The following is a 22,490-nucleotide window of genomic DNA, read 5'->3' on the forward strand; positions in this document are numbered from 1 at the left end:
GGAACATTTTGGATTCAAATCCGTCATACTGCCAGTCTAGATGGAGAAAAGGCAGGAGTGTACAGAAGTGGGATCATTTTTTCCATTCAGAATTTAGTTAATTTATTCTATAAGGAAGCTGGGCATTGGATTTGAAGATGTCATGTCATTTTTGATACAGATAGTAGCTATGTTTTGGGAGTGCAATTTTGAAAGGGCATTCGTCCATTCTTAATGGTATTTTCAGAACTGCTGTATGGTTTTGGACAGGAAAAAACCCAAGCTAGGCTTCAAGAGACATTCATAACCCCACGTTATAAGTCCCTTGTCTTAGTGTGAATAAACAGCATTCAATTGATTCAAATTTTACTGGGTGATTTTGCCTACGTAACCTTAGAGAAAAAAGATTATTTTGGGCTAGGCCCAAAACTGATGGTAATTTATTTTTTATTCACAACATAATACTATTATGTAAATAAAAGTTTAGTGCCCATACTGTTTCCTGAGATCTTCCTTTTTTGCCTCTAGCATTCTCACCATAAAACTTCCAATGAATATGAATTTACTTATAAGCCACTATTTTCCTTTTTTAAAAAAAAATAATGTCTATTTTTTTTATAATCAGCTCCTAATTAGCCTTTATAGGAAAAATATTCTAAACATAGTAAACATTGCCCAAATAATTTAGAAATAAGTTTTATTTCTTTTTAGCATGATTTAAATAAAATTTAATTAAGCAAGAAAGACCAACAGTTCCTGGATATTTGTTCTAATATAAATTCAACCAGCATGCAAATATATGAAATTTTAGGAATATTTTATATGCTCTATGTGTGAGATTATTTGAATTGGAATATAGTTTAAGAAAATCAATCTGTCTCTGTCTGTCTGTCTGTCAATGTGTCTGTCAATGTGTCTGTCTGTCTGTCTCTCTCTTTCTGTGTGTGTGTGTGTGTGTGTCTGTCCATGTGTGTGCGTGTGTAGAGAAAGAGAGAGAACTTTTGTTCAAGGGTTTTGATGGGAAGGTCAAACTGGGGCAAACCATATTGCATCATGGCATCATTGTTCAAATGATATAAACTACATGCAATACTTGATTTGTGTCATGACATAATTTGTTTTGTTTCTATGATGTCATGATGTATGTAATGCCATCATTGTTTCTATTCAGGAAGATGCAATTTCTAATGTGTGGTATTACATTGAACTATATATTTATAGTTCAACATACAGCATGTAATATTACCTCTTAGTGCTGAGTAAGGCCATAGTGTTGAACTATTAACGGTTGTGAACTTTTTAAGTTTTCAGCCAGACTTTTCAAAAATGTAACATTAGGGCAATAATTATAAGGTATTATTACTTTGTGTTTTAAAAAAGCAGATACATTTAATTCGGTTTTATAAAGGATTGTCCTGAATGCCAATTTAAGTTTACTTTTGCTGTTCCCAGATCCTAAATTAACATTTCTTGCTTTCAGTTTGCCATCTTGCCAGAGAAGTACAAAACAACAGTTAGCTTCTTCTTTGGGCTCAGAACACTGAAATTCTTTTCTACTCTATCCAAGGGGGGAAGTGTCAAAACATAAAACTTTTTGGAGCAGCTTTCCTTGCTCCCCTTCCACTCTGAAGAGTTGTTTTGTTGATGTTAAGCAAGTAAAATGAGTTTACTGTATGGGAAAAAGAAGACCGGGAACTTTATTTTACTATCAGAACAGCCTTGCATATTAAAGCTTCTAAATGTAAACTTAAAAAAAAAGAAAATCTGTAGCAATAACTTCATTCTTCTTTTGTTTCTTTCAAATAAATTACCTAATATATCATACATTTGTGTGGACTAAAAATGCAGATTCAATTTTTATAAATAAGAACCATGGAATGAAAATACTGACTGATAAAATCATTGGAGTACAGGAAGTAGCTGGGAAGGATTTCTGGCTTGTTTCAGTTTGTCACTATCTCAGTTATAGTTTCACCCAGCTCTCTAATAAAGAAAGATGTGCAGAGAATTATGTTTCCTTTCCATTTAAGCAAACATCTTCGGAACACTTCCTAAGAAATTAATTGTATTCCAGCCAGACTTGCCTGCTGCCATCCCACAGGAAATGGGTCAGCAATCCATTAAGATGCCATTAGATAATCTAATTTGGAACTTAATCTCTAAATTAACCATGCTCTATACTTGAAGCATACTTGAGAGAAAGAAAAAAAAGTTCGTTTGAATCGATAGGGAAGCTGAAGCGTGAAGAAGGCTGTTTGTTTTTTCTGTAGCTGTGGTCACGTCTCAAGCCGTCTGGTAACCAGGAGAAACCAGACATGATGTAATTCCAGATTGAACTTGAACTTCAGGGACTGAGAATGGGAAAACAATAGACCATAGGAATCAATAATGTCCATTTTCCACATGATTATGTTTGGCACTTTAAATTAACATTTATGGAAAAAACAGCAAAACTACAATATGACCAACACAGGGTGCAGTGGAGAATCCACAAAGGAAAAGAAAGAAAACAATTTCTTCAACTGTATTTTGTGAAACAAGAGATTTCAATAGAGTAAACTAGTTGTTTGTTCTGAGTACCCTTTTGTTCTCTTAGGTAGGATAAACTTAATCTTATGTTTCCTGTCAGATGATTTTGGTGGTGCTTTTAGGAAAGGAGGAGCATGTTTTGAAAATGCTCTGTGCTGTGAAGTGGACTATTAACCCCTTGTGGATCACAAAAATGTATATATTCAATTTTAGTCTGCGTAATGTCTTCAGCTATAAATAAGGGCATAGTTTCTAAGGAGATGTTTCTCTTAACATTTACAAAATAAAATAAATATATGGTAATGATTGGCTACGTCAGTGCCTGCAAAGTTGTATCATGGACCTACTAAGCATCTCTTGTGAAGGAGTTTAGGAGAAAAATAAACAATGCCTCTATGGTTTTATCTTTTAAGAAATAACTTCTGAAAGGACTGAGATGAAGCAAATTAAAATTTTGTTAGGGAAAAGAGATTGATATGATACAAAAATAAATTTTTTGGCTGATCTCTCCTGTACTGTATTTTAAAACAATGTGTCAGCGTTACACCCGGGCCATCCCCCCACCTTTTGTACTTTTTCAGTCACCAAGGCCAACAGAGGACATGGTGACAATATTGTGTTTCATTAAAAGAAATGCAGCATATGGGGCCCCTTTAAAGCAGTTTCAGGACAGCGTAAGGAAAAAGGAAAAGGGTGATGAAGTTTGTTCAACTTAGTATACATATTGGATTGCTTTTTTTGTAAAAAGAAAAAAACCCACTATTCTGTGGAATTTTTACTATTTAAATGCTTAAGTAGGAACTTAGGCGTAATGGTTTCAGGAATGGAAGGAGGGGCGAGAGCAAGAGATGCTGACTCACTTTGATTTGTTCTATCAAAAGTTAAAAATAAGTTCTGCTGGTATATCCTGTATACAGGATGAGGAACCAACAGATGTGGCAGCAGGAGGAACAGATAAGCTCTGAAATAATCATGAAATTTGACACTGAGTGTATTAATTATGGATATGAACAATTGATCCCAAGAACAGGATGTTTGTCACTTGGGTCTAGTTATTATATATTCAAGACATACTGCCATTTCTGCCTATAATAATATTACATTCCATTCTTAATCTTTGGAATAGTTTCCTCAGCACCCTTTTAAATGTCCAGAATGTCTGAAGTAGACCATGATAATTTTCATTACTGACACAATAAAATGCATCCAGAAAGTGTCATTTTGTAATATCGGTTGCTGGGATGTGGGGAACAGTATTTTATCTTGCAATGCAACTCCTTAGTTAGAGATCGAACTTGGCTTCCTTTACACGTAGTGTTTTGCTTTGAAAATGCTGCACGTGACATTGGTACAACCAATACTGGTAGCTTAATCTCTCTGTCTTACTTAAAAAAACTTAGGTTAACCAGACAACTTGGAATGTAAGAAAAGAACATGGTAAAAAGTATGGTGTGAAATTAAATTAAATAATAGATGATAGTTATAAAATGAAGAGAAAGGTATTAGTGGAAAAACTTTAAATGATTTTGTGGACTAGAGTTGATGAATAAATGCATGGAAGTAAAGACTCAGGTTTAAATATGATTAAAGGGGCTAAAATATAAGTCAGAAGGTATAGATTTGTGACATCTGGGTTGATTTGGGTGTGATTAAAAGTATGAATGGATTGATTTATAATACATCCATATTAACCTTCAGTGAATGGTGATAATAATAGAATGAGAGATGAGTTTAGGGGTAAAAAACTCAACATTCTATATTAATGTGATGTAGGAGAAAAAAAAATCATTGGATGACATAAATGAATGAGTGGAATTGGACCTTTTGGAAATCCCAAATTGAATGAGAGTGATGATTTATGAGTATGAGTTTAGTTGGAATTCTTTTTGTTTCAGATGCACAATTTAAGCATAAATCTATTCATGCCTATTGATGGTAAAAGTGGTGTAAAATACAATAATTTGATTGAAGATAAAGTGTAGAAGGATGATGGGACGTTCACGCTTAGGAAGACAAATCCTTAGGAAAATATATTATAAGACATAATTTATCAACCAAATGGAAAGAATAAAAAGTAGATATAAAGACATTATAAGTGTTTAAAACAGAACAAAAAGGCTAATGTCATAAATTGCCACAAAAGTGTGTTTAGTTAATCTAGAAAGTATGGGAAAATATTTGGTAAAATATTAAATTAAAAAAACCATGGTTGAACAAAAAAGCATAGAATGTTAATGCAAAAAGTGAAAGTAAGAGAAAGATACTATATATTTTGTATAGACAGAAAAAAATGAAGAATTATTCAAGGGGATGAAGAAGACATAAAATGAAGCATTTGGCAGAGTGAATGGATTTAAAAATAAATGTAATGAAAAGATTTGTGATGAATTGAAGTGAAAGAATGTTGGAAGGAATATTTTAGAGGTTTCTATGGGAATGATAAAAATATTTCAAAAAGAAGAATTGAAATGGATGCTAGTAGTGAAAAAATATTGAAAAGTAAAAGATAAGATTTCCAAAAAGAATTGAAATGAATATTATGTTAATATTGAATAAAAATGTTGAAAAGTAAAACATAAATACTCAGATTTTAAAAATTATTAAAATACGGATTAGGTTTGCTAATGGAGTCACTTTGATTTATTTAATATGTGTATAAAGACTGCATCTTTGCCTGAGGATTGGAGAATGCAGTTGATTTCCTTCACAGAGGACAAGGTAGTAATAGCAAATGATGAATGCAAGAAGTACAGTAAGTTATTTCCTTAAGTATCCATGGGAAGATGTTGGGTTGTATGGTGAAGCTTATGCCAAACCAAAGGTGGTAGACCAGGGTTTTTTTTTCTTTATTGCTTCATTGACAATTTATATCTGTGAGAAAGTGAAAGTGTATAATAAAGCAAATAGGCTTGAATTTTGCAAGAATGTGGTTTAAAGTTCAGTGCTAAATGTGAAATAAATAGTATATGATAGAAGAATGTATGAAAAGAGATGAAATACTTGGCAAATAGTTCAGTATTATTCAGGGAATAAAAACTACGTGTAGTATTCTCTTGATTGTTTAATAATAGTGTGAATAAATGTGTAAAAAAATTAACTGGTTCTGGCAATAAAAGTGTTTTGAGAACTAAATGCCTCTTATTGATGAATGAAAATTATTTGCAACAAATGTTAGATTGTATGATGAAATGTATAGATCTGAAAACAAATGATTCAAAGTAGTTGTGTTTGGTAATGAAAATGGAGTGAATGAATGAAAGTTACATATAAAGGGCAAAAACTAGAGCAACCCAATGAATTAATGTATTTTGGTAGAATATAGACTAAAGATGGAGAAAATTAAGCCCAATTAAGTTGGTAGAATGCATTCATTTGTATGAATGACTATTGAAAGAAGCAAAACTTGTTGCATATAGGAGCATGTTTCTGTCTGCTCTATTTAGTAGTTTGTTTGTAATAATAATAAAGGTGGGATACAAACAAATAGTTCAAGGTGGTGAACTTATCCAACACATCTTCCTTTTCCCCACAACAACAACCCAGTGAGGTGGGTTTGGCTGAGAGAGAGTAACTAGCTCAAAGTCACACAGCTGGCTTTCATAGCTAAGGCATAGAGTAGTTTAGAAATATGTTTGGTAAAACAACAAAAGATAAGGTCAAGGGTAAATGAACGCGGAAGGAATGTGAACTATATACAGAAGAGGATTAGTACCAAAAGGTATGCTTAGATGATTCTGTCTTATAGAGGAAAGGATTGAATTGTAAAAGAAAAATAATATTATTATTGTTATTGTTTGCACAATCAGCTAGATATTTAGACTGGACATGGCATTTTTGAATTTTTACCAAGCGACAGGTAGATATTGTTTCCTAATATTAAAGATGTTGTTGCCAAATGTAAGCTGTTCCAAATGAAGCTTCTGACTAATAGTGATTTTGTCAATGCTGATGGCATTCAAGTAGTGCTCCAGAAATTTTGGTATTGCACCCAAGGCACTATTACTATTGGTCGTATCTTTGCTTTCTTTTGCCATAGTTGTTCTACTTCTGATTCCAGCTTTTTCTACTTCGAGATTTTTTTCCAGTTCTTTCTCTCCTATTCTGCTGTCTCCAGGTATTTCAATGTCCACTTTCCAGATTTTTTTTTGTCTTTCTTATCACCAATTTTTAAGTTGGGCATGTGATGTTGCAAATGCTTGCCTGCTTGAATTCTAAAATCCCAGACAGTTATAGGAAAGTGGTGTTTCTTGCAGATTTTCCAACGCATCATTTTATTACTTTGCTTTGTCTTTATTTTTCATCAGTATGTGCGATTTCTTTACAGTGGTTAACTAATGGTCCATTGTTTCTTCAGCTTCTTTGCATAAACAGCATTTGCCACTTGTTGCTGTCTTCTCAATTCTGGCTTTATATACATTCTTAAGGCTTGGTCTTGTACAACAAGAATTAGTTCTCCTGTCTCTTTTCTTCAGTTTCCGGTTCTTAGCCATTGCCAAGTCTTACTTATTATCTACTTTGCCAATTTTTTTAATGTATTGGCCATGTAATACTTTGTGTTGCCATGTCTCTTTTTAAATCTATATTAGATCTTTCTTATAGGTCATTTTGGTATCTTCCCAATTAAGTAAGTCCATATTGTATACTAGCTTTAATGCATTTTCTTCACTATCCTTCACATATTCTTCCAATACCTCTTTTTCTTCTTCAACTGGAGCATGATTCATTGTTTTCTGGTCTTCATATTCAGGGCTTCTATTTCAGCTTGTGAGTATAGTTCAAAATTCCAACTCTGTACCTCACAACTGGTATATTATCCATTGACTTGATAATATTTCTTCCACTGAGCTTGGATTTAAGATCTTCTTCACTTTCTTATTGTATTCACTTCTAAACTTCAACTTGACTTCAGTGCAGTTGATGATGTCAGCCTGAAGGATGCCTAGGTATTTGTATTGATCTTCTTCATCCAGATTGGTGATGTTATTTACATAGGACAACTTGATTCCTTCAGTTTTCAACATTTTCCTCTGTTGGATGTTAAAGATGGTACATTTTTCTAATCCAAATTCCTTTGCACTATCTTGGCTATAAATGGACAGCTATTCCATTTCAGGTGGTGTTTTTCCATATAGTTTCAGATCATCCATGTAAAGGATAACTTGGCAGATGTTGTTTTATGTTTAATAGTCATGTCTTGAGTTGTTCAGTATCATTGACAGAGTAATCAGTACTGTGACAAACGGTAGTGGTGACAGTCTCCCTGAAGATTTCTTTCTTAATATTAATCTGTAGAAGTCTTATCACCATTGATCAGCAACTGTATCATTGATCTTTGCACAAAGATTCTGATATTTCTACTGACTTCTATTATTTAAAGTAATTTGATTATCCAGTCATGTGGCAGGGAGTTGAACATAATTAATCCAAGCTATGTTCAAGTTGGTCTTCCTTTTGTAACACTTTTCTAAAATTATCTTGACAAGTAGAAGCTGATCCTATTTGGATGGTTTCCTTTCTGCTCAGATAGAAAGCTTGTATTTCAACTAGATGCTTTTGGGCTGTATCAGCTCCACACAGCAGTTTGAAAGTTGTTGATTAGCAGGAAATTAGTCTGCAGTTGTCTGGGATTGTCCCTTTGGTTAGATCTTTCATTATCAGGTAGGTTTTGTCAGATGTTAACCAATCTTCAATTTCAGCGCCTTGCAGTATGTTGTTACCCTGCTTGGCAAGAGCCAAGGTGGCGCAGTGGTTAAATGCAGCACTGCAGGCTACTGCTAGATCAGCAGGTCAGCGGTTCAAATCTCACCGGCTCAGGGTTGACTCAGCCTTCCATCCTTCCGAGGTGGGTAAAATGAGGACCCAGATTGTTGGGGGCAATATGCTGACTCTCTGTAAACCGCTTAGAGAGGCCTGAAAGGCCTATGAAGCGGTATATAAGTCTACTGCTATTACTGCTATTGGCAATGAATGGATGCAGATCACTCAATTGTTTCAACCCAAAACCATGTAGTTCATCTTCACCTGGTGCTAACCAATTCTTGATCTTCCTTTTCTCCACCAATTCTGATGTTATTACAAGTTTTTTCATTTCAACTTTATTTTTCCCTTTTTCTATCTCTTTTATCCAAGCTGCATTCTTATTTGATTGTCAGATAGCCGTGCCCAGAACTATATTGTTTCTTTGTCTAGTATTGGCTGCTTCATTACAGTCCCTCCATTAATAGATTTGTAGAAACATTTCTGATTCGACTGAAATTCTATCTCTAGTGTGCAAGGCAAGCTTAGTAACAACTGATTTTCTTTGCTACAGCTGTTATTTTCTGCTTTATTATTTTCAGTGCTTCTTTGGTGTTCCTTATCTCTAGGTGATATTTTATGAACAGGTATTCTTTGATCTTCTTGTTCTTCAAGTTCTTTTCTTTCTTCTGTTCTATTTTGATTGCATCTGATCTTAGCGTGCTGATTTTATTTTACAATCTGACCTTCCAATTTGAAAATGGCTCCCCCCCTCCTGTTTGTTGATTTTGCAAATATATCAGTAGGTATATTTCTTGCAATAAGCTGGTGCTTATATTCAATATTTTAGTATTGACATCTTTTAATATTTGTGCTATAATTGGAGTGTGGGGGTTGTGACAAGCTTCAAAGTAGGCAAGTTTATTCTGTCATTTTTGTGTATTCCATATGCTCAGTTATTTGTATCAGTTCCGCTTTTTTCAGATAGAGGACTTCATTCTTTCAGAGGAGAAAGTAGAGAATCTCTATGGGAATGAGAATGGCTCAAGAGTGATGCTGGCTTTCTCTGCTACTAACAGAGCTACATTAATCTGCTATCCTCTGTTCTGTTCTTTCCAATTTTGAATGTTACTCTTTCCAGAATTTATTTATTTATTTTTTATTTGTCAACAAGTACAAGGAAACAGTTATGAAACACATGAAAAAATGGCACAAATGAATGGATATGAATAAGCAAAATATAGCCATAAACACATAAAAAGAGTACATATAAATGGGACAATAGGACAGAGACGGTAGGCATGCTGGTGCGCCTATGCATGCCCCCTTATGGACCTCTTAAGAAACGTGTATGGTCCACGGTAGACAGCTTAACGTAAAAGGTATGGGGGTAAGAGGAACTAACTACAGGATCAGGTAGGGTGTTCCACACATTTACTACTCTATTGCTGAAATCATTTTTCCTGCAATCAAGATTAGAAGGGATTTAGTTTGTATCCATTGATAGCCCATGTGTTATTGCAGTTGAAATAATAATAGTCATTAACAGGTAGGACGTTATGGCAGATTATCTTGTGCACTAAGCTCAGGTTGGAACATAGATGGCGTAGTTCAAGGTTATCCAGGCCTAAAATTTCAAACCTAGTGGTATACAGAATTTTATTACGAGCAGAGTTGAGTACTCTCAACTCAAGAATGGATACATTCTTTTCAGATCTCCTTTTCTCATTTTGAACAAATAATGCAATTTTTCTTCTAGTAGTCCAGGAGTTGTTGGCTCTAATTGCTCAAGCCCTGAATCCTGTAATCCACTTGTCACCAGAAGTACAGTATTTCCAAAATCTAGCATATAGTCCATGTTGATTCAGGCGATGACCAATCTTCTATAGGTTTCTATAAGTTACATTATATCATATTCTTTATGGGAGACACTGTATTTGTCTGACTTGTCCGATGAGACCTGTCCAGTGTGGTCAAACCTCTGACACGCCTCTCATCTTTCTCAGACTAAGCAAACCTACAACTATGTCAGGGTAGTGCTTCATTGGTGACTGGCTTATTATTGTTGCTTTAAAACATGTATGCCACTTGACTCTCAACAATCCTTTGTGACTTACAACAATCAGAGAATTTGCTATAAAGTCAATAAAACATCAATAAAATCAATAAATAAAAAAGATGGCAAGTATGATAGACCAGATTGAATGGAGCTGGGATCTCACTTCCTTTGCCAAAGACTGAGTGAAAAGACATGTATTCACAGAATTACTTAACAAGATGAAAGAAGAATTAAGGGATGGAGAGGAAGGGGGAAACTATTGTAAGTTATAATTTGTTGAATTTTATGATGTCCTCAGACATAGGGCAGAAGTTAAAAGAATAAAAGGCAGTATATAAATCAGTGTATGGATGTGGCGTAAGCAAAGATGGCTTGCAAAGATAGAATGTTATGGAAAATAATAGTGATTGTTGTTCATGTAAACTATATAATACTGTTTGCTTTATTTTTCTTTCTCTTTTCTTTTCCTTTGCCTAATGTTATTATGCATTATCATCATGGGCAAACATGTAAACATATATGTTACTAAATTAAAAAGGTAAAGACGATGGATAAATTTCCAGGTCTATTAGAATTAAAAATACAAAATACCATATTTTTCAGAGTATAAGATGCACCTTCCCCCCCCCCCAAAAAAAAGAGCATGGAAATGTTGGTGTGTCTTATACACCGAACAGCCATTTTTGACTTCCTGAAGCCCCATCCCTGCATACCACTTTTGCAAAGAATGGGTTAAAAACGTGCCATTTTCTGCAAAAAATTGAGGTGTTTTTGCCTTTCCCCAGTCCACAGAAGCACTCCGCAGGCTTCAGCAGGGCTGGGGGAAGGCAAAAATGACCCCGTTTTCTGCCCATTTTTGGCAAAAACAGGGTGATTTTGCCTTCCCCCAGCCCTGCTGAAGCTTGCAGAATGTTCCTAGGGGCCGGGGAGGAAAAAAACCTTTTTTTTCTTACTTACCTCTTCAAAATCTTGTGTCTTATATACCAGTGTGTCTTATAGTCTGAAAAATAGGGTAATAGCTACAATATATCTTGAGTATAACCTTTCAGTCTTATGAAAGGGCAAATTTTGATCCAGGCATTTATGTGTGCTGCATCTGTTCTTAAGGCATATACTGTACTGAAGTCTGACATATAGGAAATCAGTCTCAGGCATTGGGTCAGATATGAATTTAGCTAGCATCATTTATCAGTGACTGAAAAGAATTTGCAAGTTAAACAATAGCATGTCAATAAGTTTCCTTAATAACTTTATAGATAACGTTCTTTCAGTTACTTAATATAATATCTTATTACATATTTTCACAAAATTTTAAAATTTGTTATTATAATGGTAGTAAAAATAATAATAATCAAAATATTTATTTGACCTGAAAAAATATCAGAGCATGCTCTGTTAACTGGGCATTAATTCTGAAAATAGGATTGAATGGTGTTGTCTAGTTTCTGTAAAACTTCTGGACCAGAAATATTACATTACATTTGCCACAAAGTACGAATAAAAAGAACACCTCAGGTAAAATGAGATAATTTAAAAATTGTTGTAAAACAACTAATTTAATACTACTCTTTGTCCTTCTGTCACTCCTACATGAGATCAAATCCTACAGAAAACAACACAATCTTTATGTTAGGTCTTTTCACTCCCATCAGTGACCAAGAGAAATATTCAGCAATGGCAGGCTATAGTAATTGTAAGAGTTACAATTAGCAGAATACATGGATCACTTGGTGGAGGGAAGCTGCTGTTGCATCTTTATGGGAAATGTTATATGCATTTAGATGCAACAACCACACGAAATAATTTCTTAAAGTAATTGTATGTATACCAGTAATACTATGTCCTTAAGGAACTACAGGGACATAAAAAATGTACTGCAGAAGATGAATCTTAATCGACGAGTTCATTTAATCTGAATATTTATCTATCTCAGGAACTAGTATTTTACATTTTAAAGCAATTTTTATTTCCTATATAAGTATGTAAATCTAGTTATACTACAAATGCCAATGAGGTGTATTTTTTAAACCTAATCAATATACAGCTAGGTGGAGGCTTGTAAAAATATTATGGATTTGCATAACAATAACTTATGAGAGTTGTACCATTCTCCAAGGATTCATAAATAACACTGATAAATACTTTGTGTGGTTTTTAATACAATTACAATATGGTGGGCTTAGGCAAATGTTAAAGTTGTCAAGTTATATTGCAACAAGAATCCTGTTTATTGCTGACTATAATTCATTTTCATTGAATAGTTTCCCCATATAAATGAAAAATAATAATAAAAATCATTGTTTCTCTGTACCTGCATATTAAATGTGAATTAAGAGAAGCTTGCGATGATAGGAACAATATTCTGCAAGCATCAAGGGCTGTGTTAAATGGCAGAAAGGAGCCCATACTAAGCACTTACTCATTTGCCACAGCTAGTTTTAGGATTAAATTGATAAGGCAATCAGTTGCTGTGTAATATTCTATTTGCACTTTGAAGTTAAAATGTGCTGTTAGAATTATTGTTCAAAGTCAGGTGGCTTTCAGATGTTCATTAAAAGGTATTGCTACTTCAACATTTTAAATGTTTTTCTGCTTTCTTTCTTCTTTTCCTTTAACAGTCCTGGTACCTGGGCTAGCTTGGTCCCCTTTCAAGTATCAAACAGGACATCAATTCTGCCCACAAATGTCCAAAATTATGGTTTGAACATAATTGGAGAGCCTTTTCTTCAAGCAGAAACAAGCAACTGAGGGAGATTGAAACTGAACAATACTATAAAAGAAAGGAAGATGGGACAAAAGCAAAGAAGAAACTGAAGAAAGAAGAAACATAAACCAGCAATTGCAGCACTTACAATCATTAATTCCCTTAAGATTGAAACTGTAATGGCAAAACAACAGCAACAACAAAAAGCGGGATTGGGGGAGAGGATCGATGATATTTCACTGATCGTGGAAATATGCTCCTCCTGAGTAGCCTTTGTTCTATGAAATTCACTGGGAAATAGATGTTCTGTCTCTGACAATATATTTTAACTGACTTTCTAGATGCCTTAATATTTGCATGATAAGCTAGTTTATTGGTTTAGTATTCTTGTTGTTTACGCAATACGCATGGGATCACTATTCCTAGTTAGCTCTCAAAACAAAGGCTAGGAGGCATCCACAGAGCTGCAGGAGAAGGAAGGCCAGAAGCCATTATTTTTCCTCAGCAGTCTGGTTTCTAAAAGATTTTTCAAAGAAAAAGAAACAAATTCAGCTTTTAGTTGTCAACCCCAATTTATTTAACTTAGGTCCTTAACCCAGTCTTTTCTTAGTGTGTTATCCAGTTTAAATTTTTCAGGAAGTCATTTAAATAAGCAGGCATTCTATAAAATCAATGCCTTACTTTGGGTAAAAGAAAGTGTTATCTTCTCAAATGACAGTTTAAAAAACCTGAGAAAGACACTAAAATAATTCCCCATGCTAATGAAAACATTAGAGGCAAGTGCAATTTAAAACCTGTATCTAAAGGGGATAATTGTTATAAGTCCTTTAGCCCTTGGACTCTAAATCGAGGGGATTAAAAGACAAGATAAGTTTCAAAAGTATTTCGAACAAATGTATTTTTCCCCCACTTTTGAAAGGGAGGGATCATTAAAAGGCATTAACTAAATCAAGACAAATCATTTACTTGAGAAAAGGAAATTAATTGAAACACAGCACTTAACATTGATTTAGCTTCTGCCTCCTTTGAGGTATCTTATTTATTTAAAGTTACTGGTTGGATCAAGAACCCATAAATAATGGAAATGGTTTTCTAGAACCTTCATGACAGAGAAAGAGAGGTAAATCCATGTCACAGGAGCATAGCTTCTGGTTTACAAATGGGAATGATAGGTTGTCGGGTTGTGGGAAAGGGATCTGAAATATATATTTTAAAAATGCACTCTTTAAAAAGCATAATGACAGGGTGCTGAAAACTTGCATGGTGCTCTCAGAAATTAGCCTTGTTTGACAGATTTCTCATATACACAATATTGTGCATGGGCAGATACATTTGCCTCTACGTCTCTATAAAAGAATAATTGAAACTACTCTATCCAGTAATCCTAATTTGCACGAAGTTATAATGTCCACATAACGTGCCTTGCCTTGAAATCTAAAAAGTGACATCACTACACTTGTTTTGCTGCATTTATTATCATTTTAAATCTGTACCATTTTTATGACAAAATATTTTGTACTCCAGATGGGAAAACAACAACAAAAGTGACATCATGGATTTTTTAAGCAGTTATAACTTTATCTCACATTTATAAAGCATATCATGGCTGTGTATAGTTGCCGCTTAAAAATTGTAATCGACCAGCAATATTTTCAGTATTTTGGTGTTTTTTCTATTAATCTTTCATGTTTTTTCATCTTCCAATTAATATTGGGGGGAGGGGATTCAAATTTATACGACTTATGCAATACCAAGTTTTGCCTATGTAGGTAGTGCTTTTAGCTGTATTGGTTATTATAGGTAAGTACACAGATTTAAAAGACAAAAGATTAATGTATGCTTTTTTGTTTGTTTGTTTGTTTGTTTTAATTGACCAAAGTGGGTACTGCTATTTTTGCAGTGTGATGAGGTCCTTTTTGTGTACTAAGAGATGGACAGGGGATTTTTTTTAAACTACGTACATATATCTATATATTCTGGGGTGGGTGGGGAGGATTTTTAACACTTGACAGTGTAGCTGTGAAGCAGAGCACCATTGGCTGGGTGAAGGCTACAAAGCAACTTTTCTTCCTACTGTGATTTAAAAACAAAAGAAAAAAAACTAAAAATGGTGTTTTCTTTTAAACTTTCCACCTGGGGTGCAAGCTGAAATCATTTCTGGTTTGAAAACAGACATAGTAATAATGAAAAATAAATAAAAATGGATTTTATTGGAGGCAGACCTGATTTGAGAAAAAAAATACCTACTTAGAAAAAAAATAATCTCAAGACCCACAGAGATCAAAAACCCTGTAGAATTTTGCAAGTTATACATCCATCATATAAAAACCTAGTTTGACATTTAAACATCACATAGCATACAGTGCCAAAACAGTATGTGCTATGAGACAAAACATCTTCTAAAGATGCTAATTGTATACTAAGTATTGAATTGGATTCAGTATTTGTTTTCTATGAATGGAGGCATTTCCAGTGGGAATTCCATAATGTCTTCTTCTTTGTCCGTTTACAAGAAATGAAATTCTGATTTCCTTTTCGGCATCCCCCAGCATCACTGATTTCTATTGTCAGAGATCAGGTAGGAATGAAGGACTGGATCAGTCAGGGACTAATCAGTCAGTGGATTGTTTTGCTGGATCAGACCCTTTCTATATCCTTTCTCCCATGTGGATCTGTGCTCCTTTATTTCAGTACAAATCGCCAAGCACAAAAATGCACACATACAATGTGTTTGTGGACAACCTGGTTAGATATTAAAATTAGCAATGTAGAAAACTATCAGCTCTGATGGCTTAATTCTAAAGGTTTTCTTCTCTGGATAAAGGGTGATTCTATGGGATCACAGCCCCCTTGCACAAAATCTACAACTATGAAATTGTTAATTTCCACACTGTATTTCTAGTACTGAGAAGAACACAAGAGTAGTCAGTCTTATTTTCATGTTCTCACAAAGACCCTAGCTCTTTTCTACGTAACTAGTTATAAAGCTTAGATTAGGTAAAAATGAAAATGATTTAGCCTTACAATCTATTTTAAAAAAAATAACACATTATACAGACCTAGTGTTGAGAGAATGCTCATCAGTTGTATTTTGCACCCAGCAGTAAAAGAAAATTAACCAATTAGCATAATCCCATATTGTCTCTAGGATAGAAATGAATGTAAGTACAAATCTAATGTTAGTATTCATAACTGGCATGGATGTAGGTATTTTGTCCTTGGAGTCTGTACTGAAATACAAACAAACCCAAACTAATATTCAGTCTCCGTGTTTACCAACACATAATTTTTATTTGCCTTTAGTTTCAGCAAATGTAAATTGATAGGCAGTTCAAACACTTTTATACCCTTATAAAGAAACGTTTTAAACAGTTTTTAATCTGCTCTTTTCAAGCAGCTATACAAAATGGATGAAAATTCCAAGAGAGTACAATTTCTCTTCAAATAAGTGTAGCAACATAAAAGTAAAAATAAAATTATTTTGAAGAAGAGTAGCCCAAAAGATTGCCATTAGACCCAGAGAAGCTACTTCTAGACATTCTGTCCAAATTCATGTGAAATTTCACTCTTCCCCCAAAAGAGCAGTATTTCAAAACACTTCTCTCAACTAGAAATAAGCAATACTTAGGATTGCCATAAAATAAATAATAAAAATAATCCTGATCTCCTGTTTTGACCATGGCCTTTGGTGCTAGGCACAATATGTCAATCAATTTCCACCTGCATTGCCACTGAATTAATTGGTATTTTACTAGTTGCAGCCTTCTTTAAAATAGTGCTGAGAATTATCAATGCTGAAAGAGAATCAGATTCCCTTTCAGATTTGGCCTGCACCAATAAATGCCTTTTTGAGAAAGTTGCTTCTGTAAAGTCTTAAGGGCAGTTGTAAAGCTGTAGGATTGTTGGTAAGGCTTGTATTTATAGGTAAAGTAAGAATGAAACCAACTATATGTTGGCTCTTTTTCTGAGCCCGTTTGTAAGTGAATTAATTCACTAAATATATGCCTGTTAGGAAGAACTGAAATGTACAAACACTTAAGAGTTGGTGGGCCACAAAATGATGCACTGTTCTTTCAGTTTATCCCTTAATGAGGGAGAGTTTCATTAAAAAAGGCTGGAGTGCGGTAGCCACTTAATCCAGAAATAATTTATTTCATTGGGAATACTGAAACCAAGTTGAATTCAGTTTTTAAAGTGCAATAGTATAACAAACAAGCAGAATTTGACAGAGAACAGTTGCAATTCAATTTCATAATAATCCTGACCTAACTAATACATCAATCAAATGGATGTATTTTTTTATCAAAGGAAAATATTTATAAAAGGCTACCTTGCTATTTTAGATCCACTTTCTTGACATTAAATTACTTGGTCATTTGGATCATAATTCTGACAAAATTTTCAGGATAATGCTCTCTGTGGGTTTTTCTGCCTCTCTTTCTAATTGAAATATCCATCGTATCTACATCATCTACACTTCTCTCAGAGCTGAGAATTCCAGTGCAGAACGAAGTGTTAACACACTCTAAATCTAATCTAAATCCCCTCCTTAATCAGGAAGTATATTCTGACAAAATCAAGTCACCCCGTTCTATGTGCACTGTTCTGCCTTTTTCAATTGCTTTGCAGCCTTTGCCTCTTGGCAGTGTCACTGAAGTGTTTTTCCCCCCTAGAATGACATGAACAGTTGAGGCTTGACTAAGGAAAAAAAGGCAGTGAAGGAGACTGTACATAGACATGGCAAAATATTAAATATAGCAATATAGTTGTGTGTTCAGGTCAGCAGCTCCATTTATAATATGTGAATGAACCTGTGAAGCTGCAATGAAGAGAAGAACAGAGGATCTTCTTAATGAACCCACCTAGCGTGTAGACAGTAATTTGTACACTGTATAGTTTTGTTAAGATTTTTTTTAAAGCACCCTCGTTTGTAAAGCTAATTTTTAGCAATTATAATGGAAATGTATGTCATTTCCACTTCTAACGTAAACAAGAATCTTCCTTGTTTGGAAACTGGACTTGGGTTAAAACTCTCCAGTTTCTTAATTTATCTATTAAAACAAACAAAAAAATCTGTCCATGTTACGAGATATTTCACTATGCTTGAAAAGCATAGTTACTGATCCTTTTAAAAGAAATTGTAAATGGAGAAAAGTTATATTTTATGAAGGTTATTTTGTTGTATTTAGTATTGGAAAGTTGGGTTTTGGAGCATTTCAGAATGTTGGAAGCACCACTGTCTTTTTTTATTAGTATATATGGCCTTTAGCAAAAAATGTTGTGATTGTTACATGATGGTATTTAAGAGCAGGTTCACAGAGCATCCAGGAGAGAATTTCAGTGAAAGAAAAATGAAAACAGTACTTATGTCTCATATAGCAGTGTCCTCAGGGAGCAAAAATTTGGATTTGCAATTAGGAGCTTCGTAAGGACTTACTGAATGAGATTGCACAAGGATATACTGAGCTTTGTCAACAGTGCGTGTCCTGTATCTAAGTCATTCTAAATTTTGTATACTATGTGAGATTGTGAAGGCTGCATCCCACATTTGATGTACAGTATTCACCCTTGGGAAAGAAAGAAAAAATCTCGACACCCATGCTGGCAGTAATGCCTCCAGCATGACATTGATTCTAGTTTACATGTTCCTGCCAAGGTCTTTTGTTAACATTTGCCAGCTGCATGCTTCCTAGGCTTTTATTTTTTTATTGGGTTTCTATAAGAGATGCTAAACGAAAAACAATGCAGGCAAATCATGTTGAACACAGAAAGCTCAAAATTGAATGTCCTACTCCATGCGGAAGGAGCTGAAACCTGCCTCCTTCATATTTGCACTTTCTGAGAGTTCCCCTGTTTTTTCTATCTCCTCAAAACTTTGTGGGTGCGTTGGAGCCCACAGTCAGAGGATAACACGGACCACTGGGTTTGCCCTTTGACCCAGCACAATGACCCTTGCATCAGCCAAACCTATTGCCATGACAACTCTTGTACTGTTTCCATGCCACAGCTCTATTGGTCACATTTGTTAATAGCAAAGGGGAAAAAGCAGGAGACGGTCAATTTATACATTTTTGTTGCAATTTTTTTTCCTCAATGGTTGTAAGTAGTTTTTTTATATATATATATAATAAAAGGGTTCACTAGTTATTACTCCTTAGGATTATCTGTGTGTTGCAATTAAAATGTATGTTGACTTTGTGAAAGGGGCTTCAGTGGCACTCCCCACCCCACCCGCGCTCATTCAAGCCTCCGTTGCATTTAGTGCTCAAAATCTTTCCAGGAAGACTCGAAACAAACACAGCAAGCAAAAAAGCAACGGATGGCAGCAAGAGCCAGTGCCACTGAATCCAGTCTTTGTATTACTGTATTTTTGACAGAATGGTTTTGAAAACTGTGCTACAGGGACTGATGTGGCAAAATGTGTATCTATATGCAGAAGGACTTTTTTAAAAATAAAAAAGAAGTATGGCTTATTATGCATTCTTCATAGAGGGCATTGAAGTTGCATGGACTTGCGAGAAGTTGATGCAAAATGAGAGAGAGAAAGAGACAAAAAAAAAAACCAGCAAAAAAAATGTTTACCAAAAAGAAAAAAAGTGAGAAATTTTTAAAAAAAATGACCAGTGCCTGTTCAGTTTCACAGTCTCTGTTGAGTTCAGTTGTAAATATGTTTCAGATAACATTTACTTCAAAAAAATAAAATAAAAATAGAAAACTACAACATGGTAGAATGTGAGGGGTGACACCTTCCCAGGCTTAGACTTCTCAAGAGCTACATTAGATTATGTCTTCATCAAGCTGTTAATTTGTGCTTATATCATATAGGACTTTAGTGAACTGGGAAGAAGCACCCCAATCTCAATGATAATTCTCTAAGAACAATTTTTGTAGGGCTGTGTGTTTCTTTAGATACATTTAGTGCAACTGTAGGTGACAAGTAGTCAGTTATTGCTTGCTAGCTACACACCAGGGTTGATCCATTTTAAAACTTCTGGCATGGTCTATCCTTCTCCACTTCTCCCCAGAGCCAGAGGTCCCCAATATGTTAGATGTACTTCCGTTGGCTTTGTTTTTAAACGCATGCAGAATTTTGGTGTAATGATAAATTTACCCATAGGATGCATATATACTCTGCAGTTTTCACTTTTACAAAATCGGGACCTCTGGCCACCAGGCTCTTTTGGGGGCCAGAAGGTTTGTAAGGAGAGGTTCTGGGGAGAAGAACTCTTGCTTATTTGCAGGACAGACATGTTCTTTGGAGTACTTTTCATTAGGTTACAAAGCTCAGCTGCCACAAGTTTTAAACTGGTGTAAATCAAGCTTGAGTTAATGTGATTTACTGTTATATCCAGCCTATACTGCTAGCAGCTGCTCATACTGCAGTCAATTACTGGAAGCAGATATATTTCCTATGCAAAACTGTTTAAACAATAAAATGAGCTATGCTACAGCCCTCTGGTCACTTGTGTTTTCTTTTCTCTCCCTCTTAAAAGTAATAGGTTGGTAATATTTTGGAAAAGTTCTTGAGTTGTTGGTTTCTCAGAGCATGCAGTAAATCTTTTCAGTTTTCTGTTTCTTCTGCTTGAGGTTAAAATGAGCTCTGTATGTTCATGTATTCTGCTTTTTAATACACAGTTTAAGTTGGAGAATTAAAATAGAAAATGAAGCAGATATTTCATTTTTATCCTTATTTGATGACAAATAAAAACTGTTAATGTTTACCCCTGAACTGTGTTACTGGAAACTTGACCTGATCTGAGGTCCATTTACTAGATCTCTTGGTTTTTTTGTTCTGCAATTCCTGATAGATTTAAAAAATATTATTCATCTAGCCTGTATATACCAGAGTTACAATAATTTAACATGTGGTAGTCTGTGGCAAGCCCATTAGTGGATACCTGATTATGCGTATATGCCTTCATTTTAACTACTAGATGTGTTCTTGGGGTGCGGGGAATAGGATGGCCACCAGATTAAAATCAAGTGCAGAAATTCCTGCTTTTTGTCATTATGTAGTAGTCATTTGGATTTTTGCAATATAGATTTTTGTAGCCCTACTTTCATCCTCAGCCCATATACAGGCAACATTTAGATTTTCAAACTTTAAAGAAGACCTGGGACCCAATGAACCCTTATGGAATAGATGGAAGTAACAGGAGCCCTGCACTCTGACAAATAACCCCACCCCTTTTTTTTATAGCCGGTTACCAACTCGATTACAATCAAAAGCTTATGAGAAGCCAATGTAGCTTGTGAAGTAGTTGTGTAACATTGGCAGGTGATAATCATTAAAAATCAAGTTGAAGTCCATGCTGTCTCACCATTTCCAATGAAGTATTCACTCTGGATAATCTCTGGAAAGATATATTAGGAACAATTAACTTTAGCACACATTCAGAAATGATATCCCCTACTATCAGTGTTTCATCTGTTGAAACGGTGATCTAAAAAAGCCTTTCCGGTTTTTTTGTTCCATAATTTTTATTCACCGTTAATTTGTCCTATTGATGAATCATAGTTTGACCAAGTGGGACGAAACTCAATGTTATCCAGACTGTAGAAAGTTTACATGCGGGGTGGGGGGTCTACCTACCCACAAAACATACCCCAAGATGTTGGGGACTTATTTTAAGAAAACTGAGCAAAGCAAAAAAAAGAGACAAAAGATTTTCTTATATCATGCTTAGGGATAAAGGAGGAGAATGACAACAAATATATTATCAGTATTACCTTCTCTATTAATGATACTGCACCTTAATTATTACCATCATCTAATCCAATGTATGTATGTAAGAAAATTAAACTAATTTTTCAGTCCTGATGAATCACTTATAGATAAACTAATTAATTGACAATCCGATACCGTATTATTAATAACTTGCTAATAAACTATTATTAAAGTTTAATAATACATTGAAGCTCCTTTGATAATTAGATGTAGAAAAGTAAAAATTATGTCTCGGTTAGATTATGTTTTTGTTGTTACCAATTATCTCATATTTCCATTAATTGAAAGAGATCTATATTGTCACTTCAGTGGGATGCAATTTATCCACATGTATTTCATTTACTAATTGTTAAGTGGAAAATGGTAATCAATTAAAGTCCTTGAATTGGTTCACAGCTGCATTTAAAGACACTGCTAAAATAAAGATTCTGCTGTTCTGCAAGATTTTGGCCAGAAGGCCAAGCCTGCAGTCTTTAAACTTTGGCTTTTTCTCTGGGCTTGGTGCCAATTCATATACTTTTTGATTTTCCAGAGCACAAGGCCTCTCTTAGAGGTTTAGATTTAAAATAGTTTTCCAGATGCAGAACTACAGGAGTTTAACCCTATGTGAGATAGTCTGGATTATGAAAGTGGGAGCTTTCTTTGCTTAGTTAGCATTTATTCTCATAGAGATCTATCCCCTTTAAAAATTCTCAAGGCAGCTTAAATAAATTGAAGGTATTAAAATACCTCCAGTATTAATTTAACCCTATATA

At 34.6% G+C, this 22,490-nt stretch overlaps 1 protein-coding gene across 6 annotated transcripts in view; it reads left to right on the forward strand.

Moving 5' to 3' along the window:
* The window catches only part of NFIB (nuclear factor I B), a 213,192-nt gene extending 192,735 nt beyond the window's left edge, over window positions 1–20,457 (forward strand). For all 6 annotated transcript variants that reach the window (XM_032214159.1, XM_032214162.1, XM_032214161.1 and 3 more), the window contains one exon: window positions 12,922–20,457. In XM_032214159.1, coding sequence (XP_032070050.1) covers window positions 12,922–13,051 — 130 coding nt within the window. In that variant the 3' untranslated portion in view covers window positions 13,052–20,457. The remainder of the gene's footprint in view (window positions 1–12,921) is intronic.
* The last annotated feature ends 2,033 nt before the right edge of the window (window positions 20,458–22,490 follow it).

This window comes from Thamnophis elegans, chromosome 3 (genome assembly GCF_009769535.1).
Source record: "Thamnophis elegans isolate rThaEle1 chromosome 3, rThaEle1.pri, whole genome shotgun sequence".
Taxonomy (NCBI): domain Eukaryota; kingdom Metazoa; phylum Chordata; class Lepidosauria; order Squamata; family Colubridae; genus Thamnophis; species Thamnophis elegans.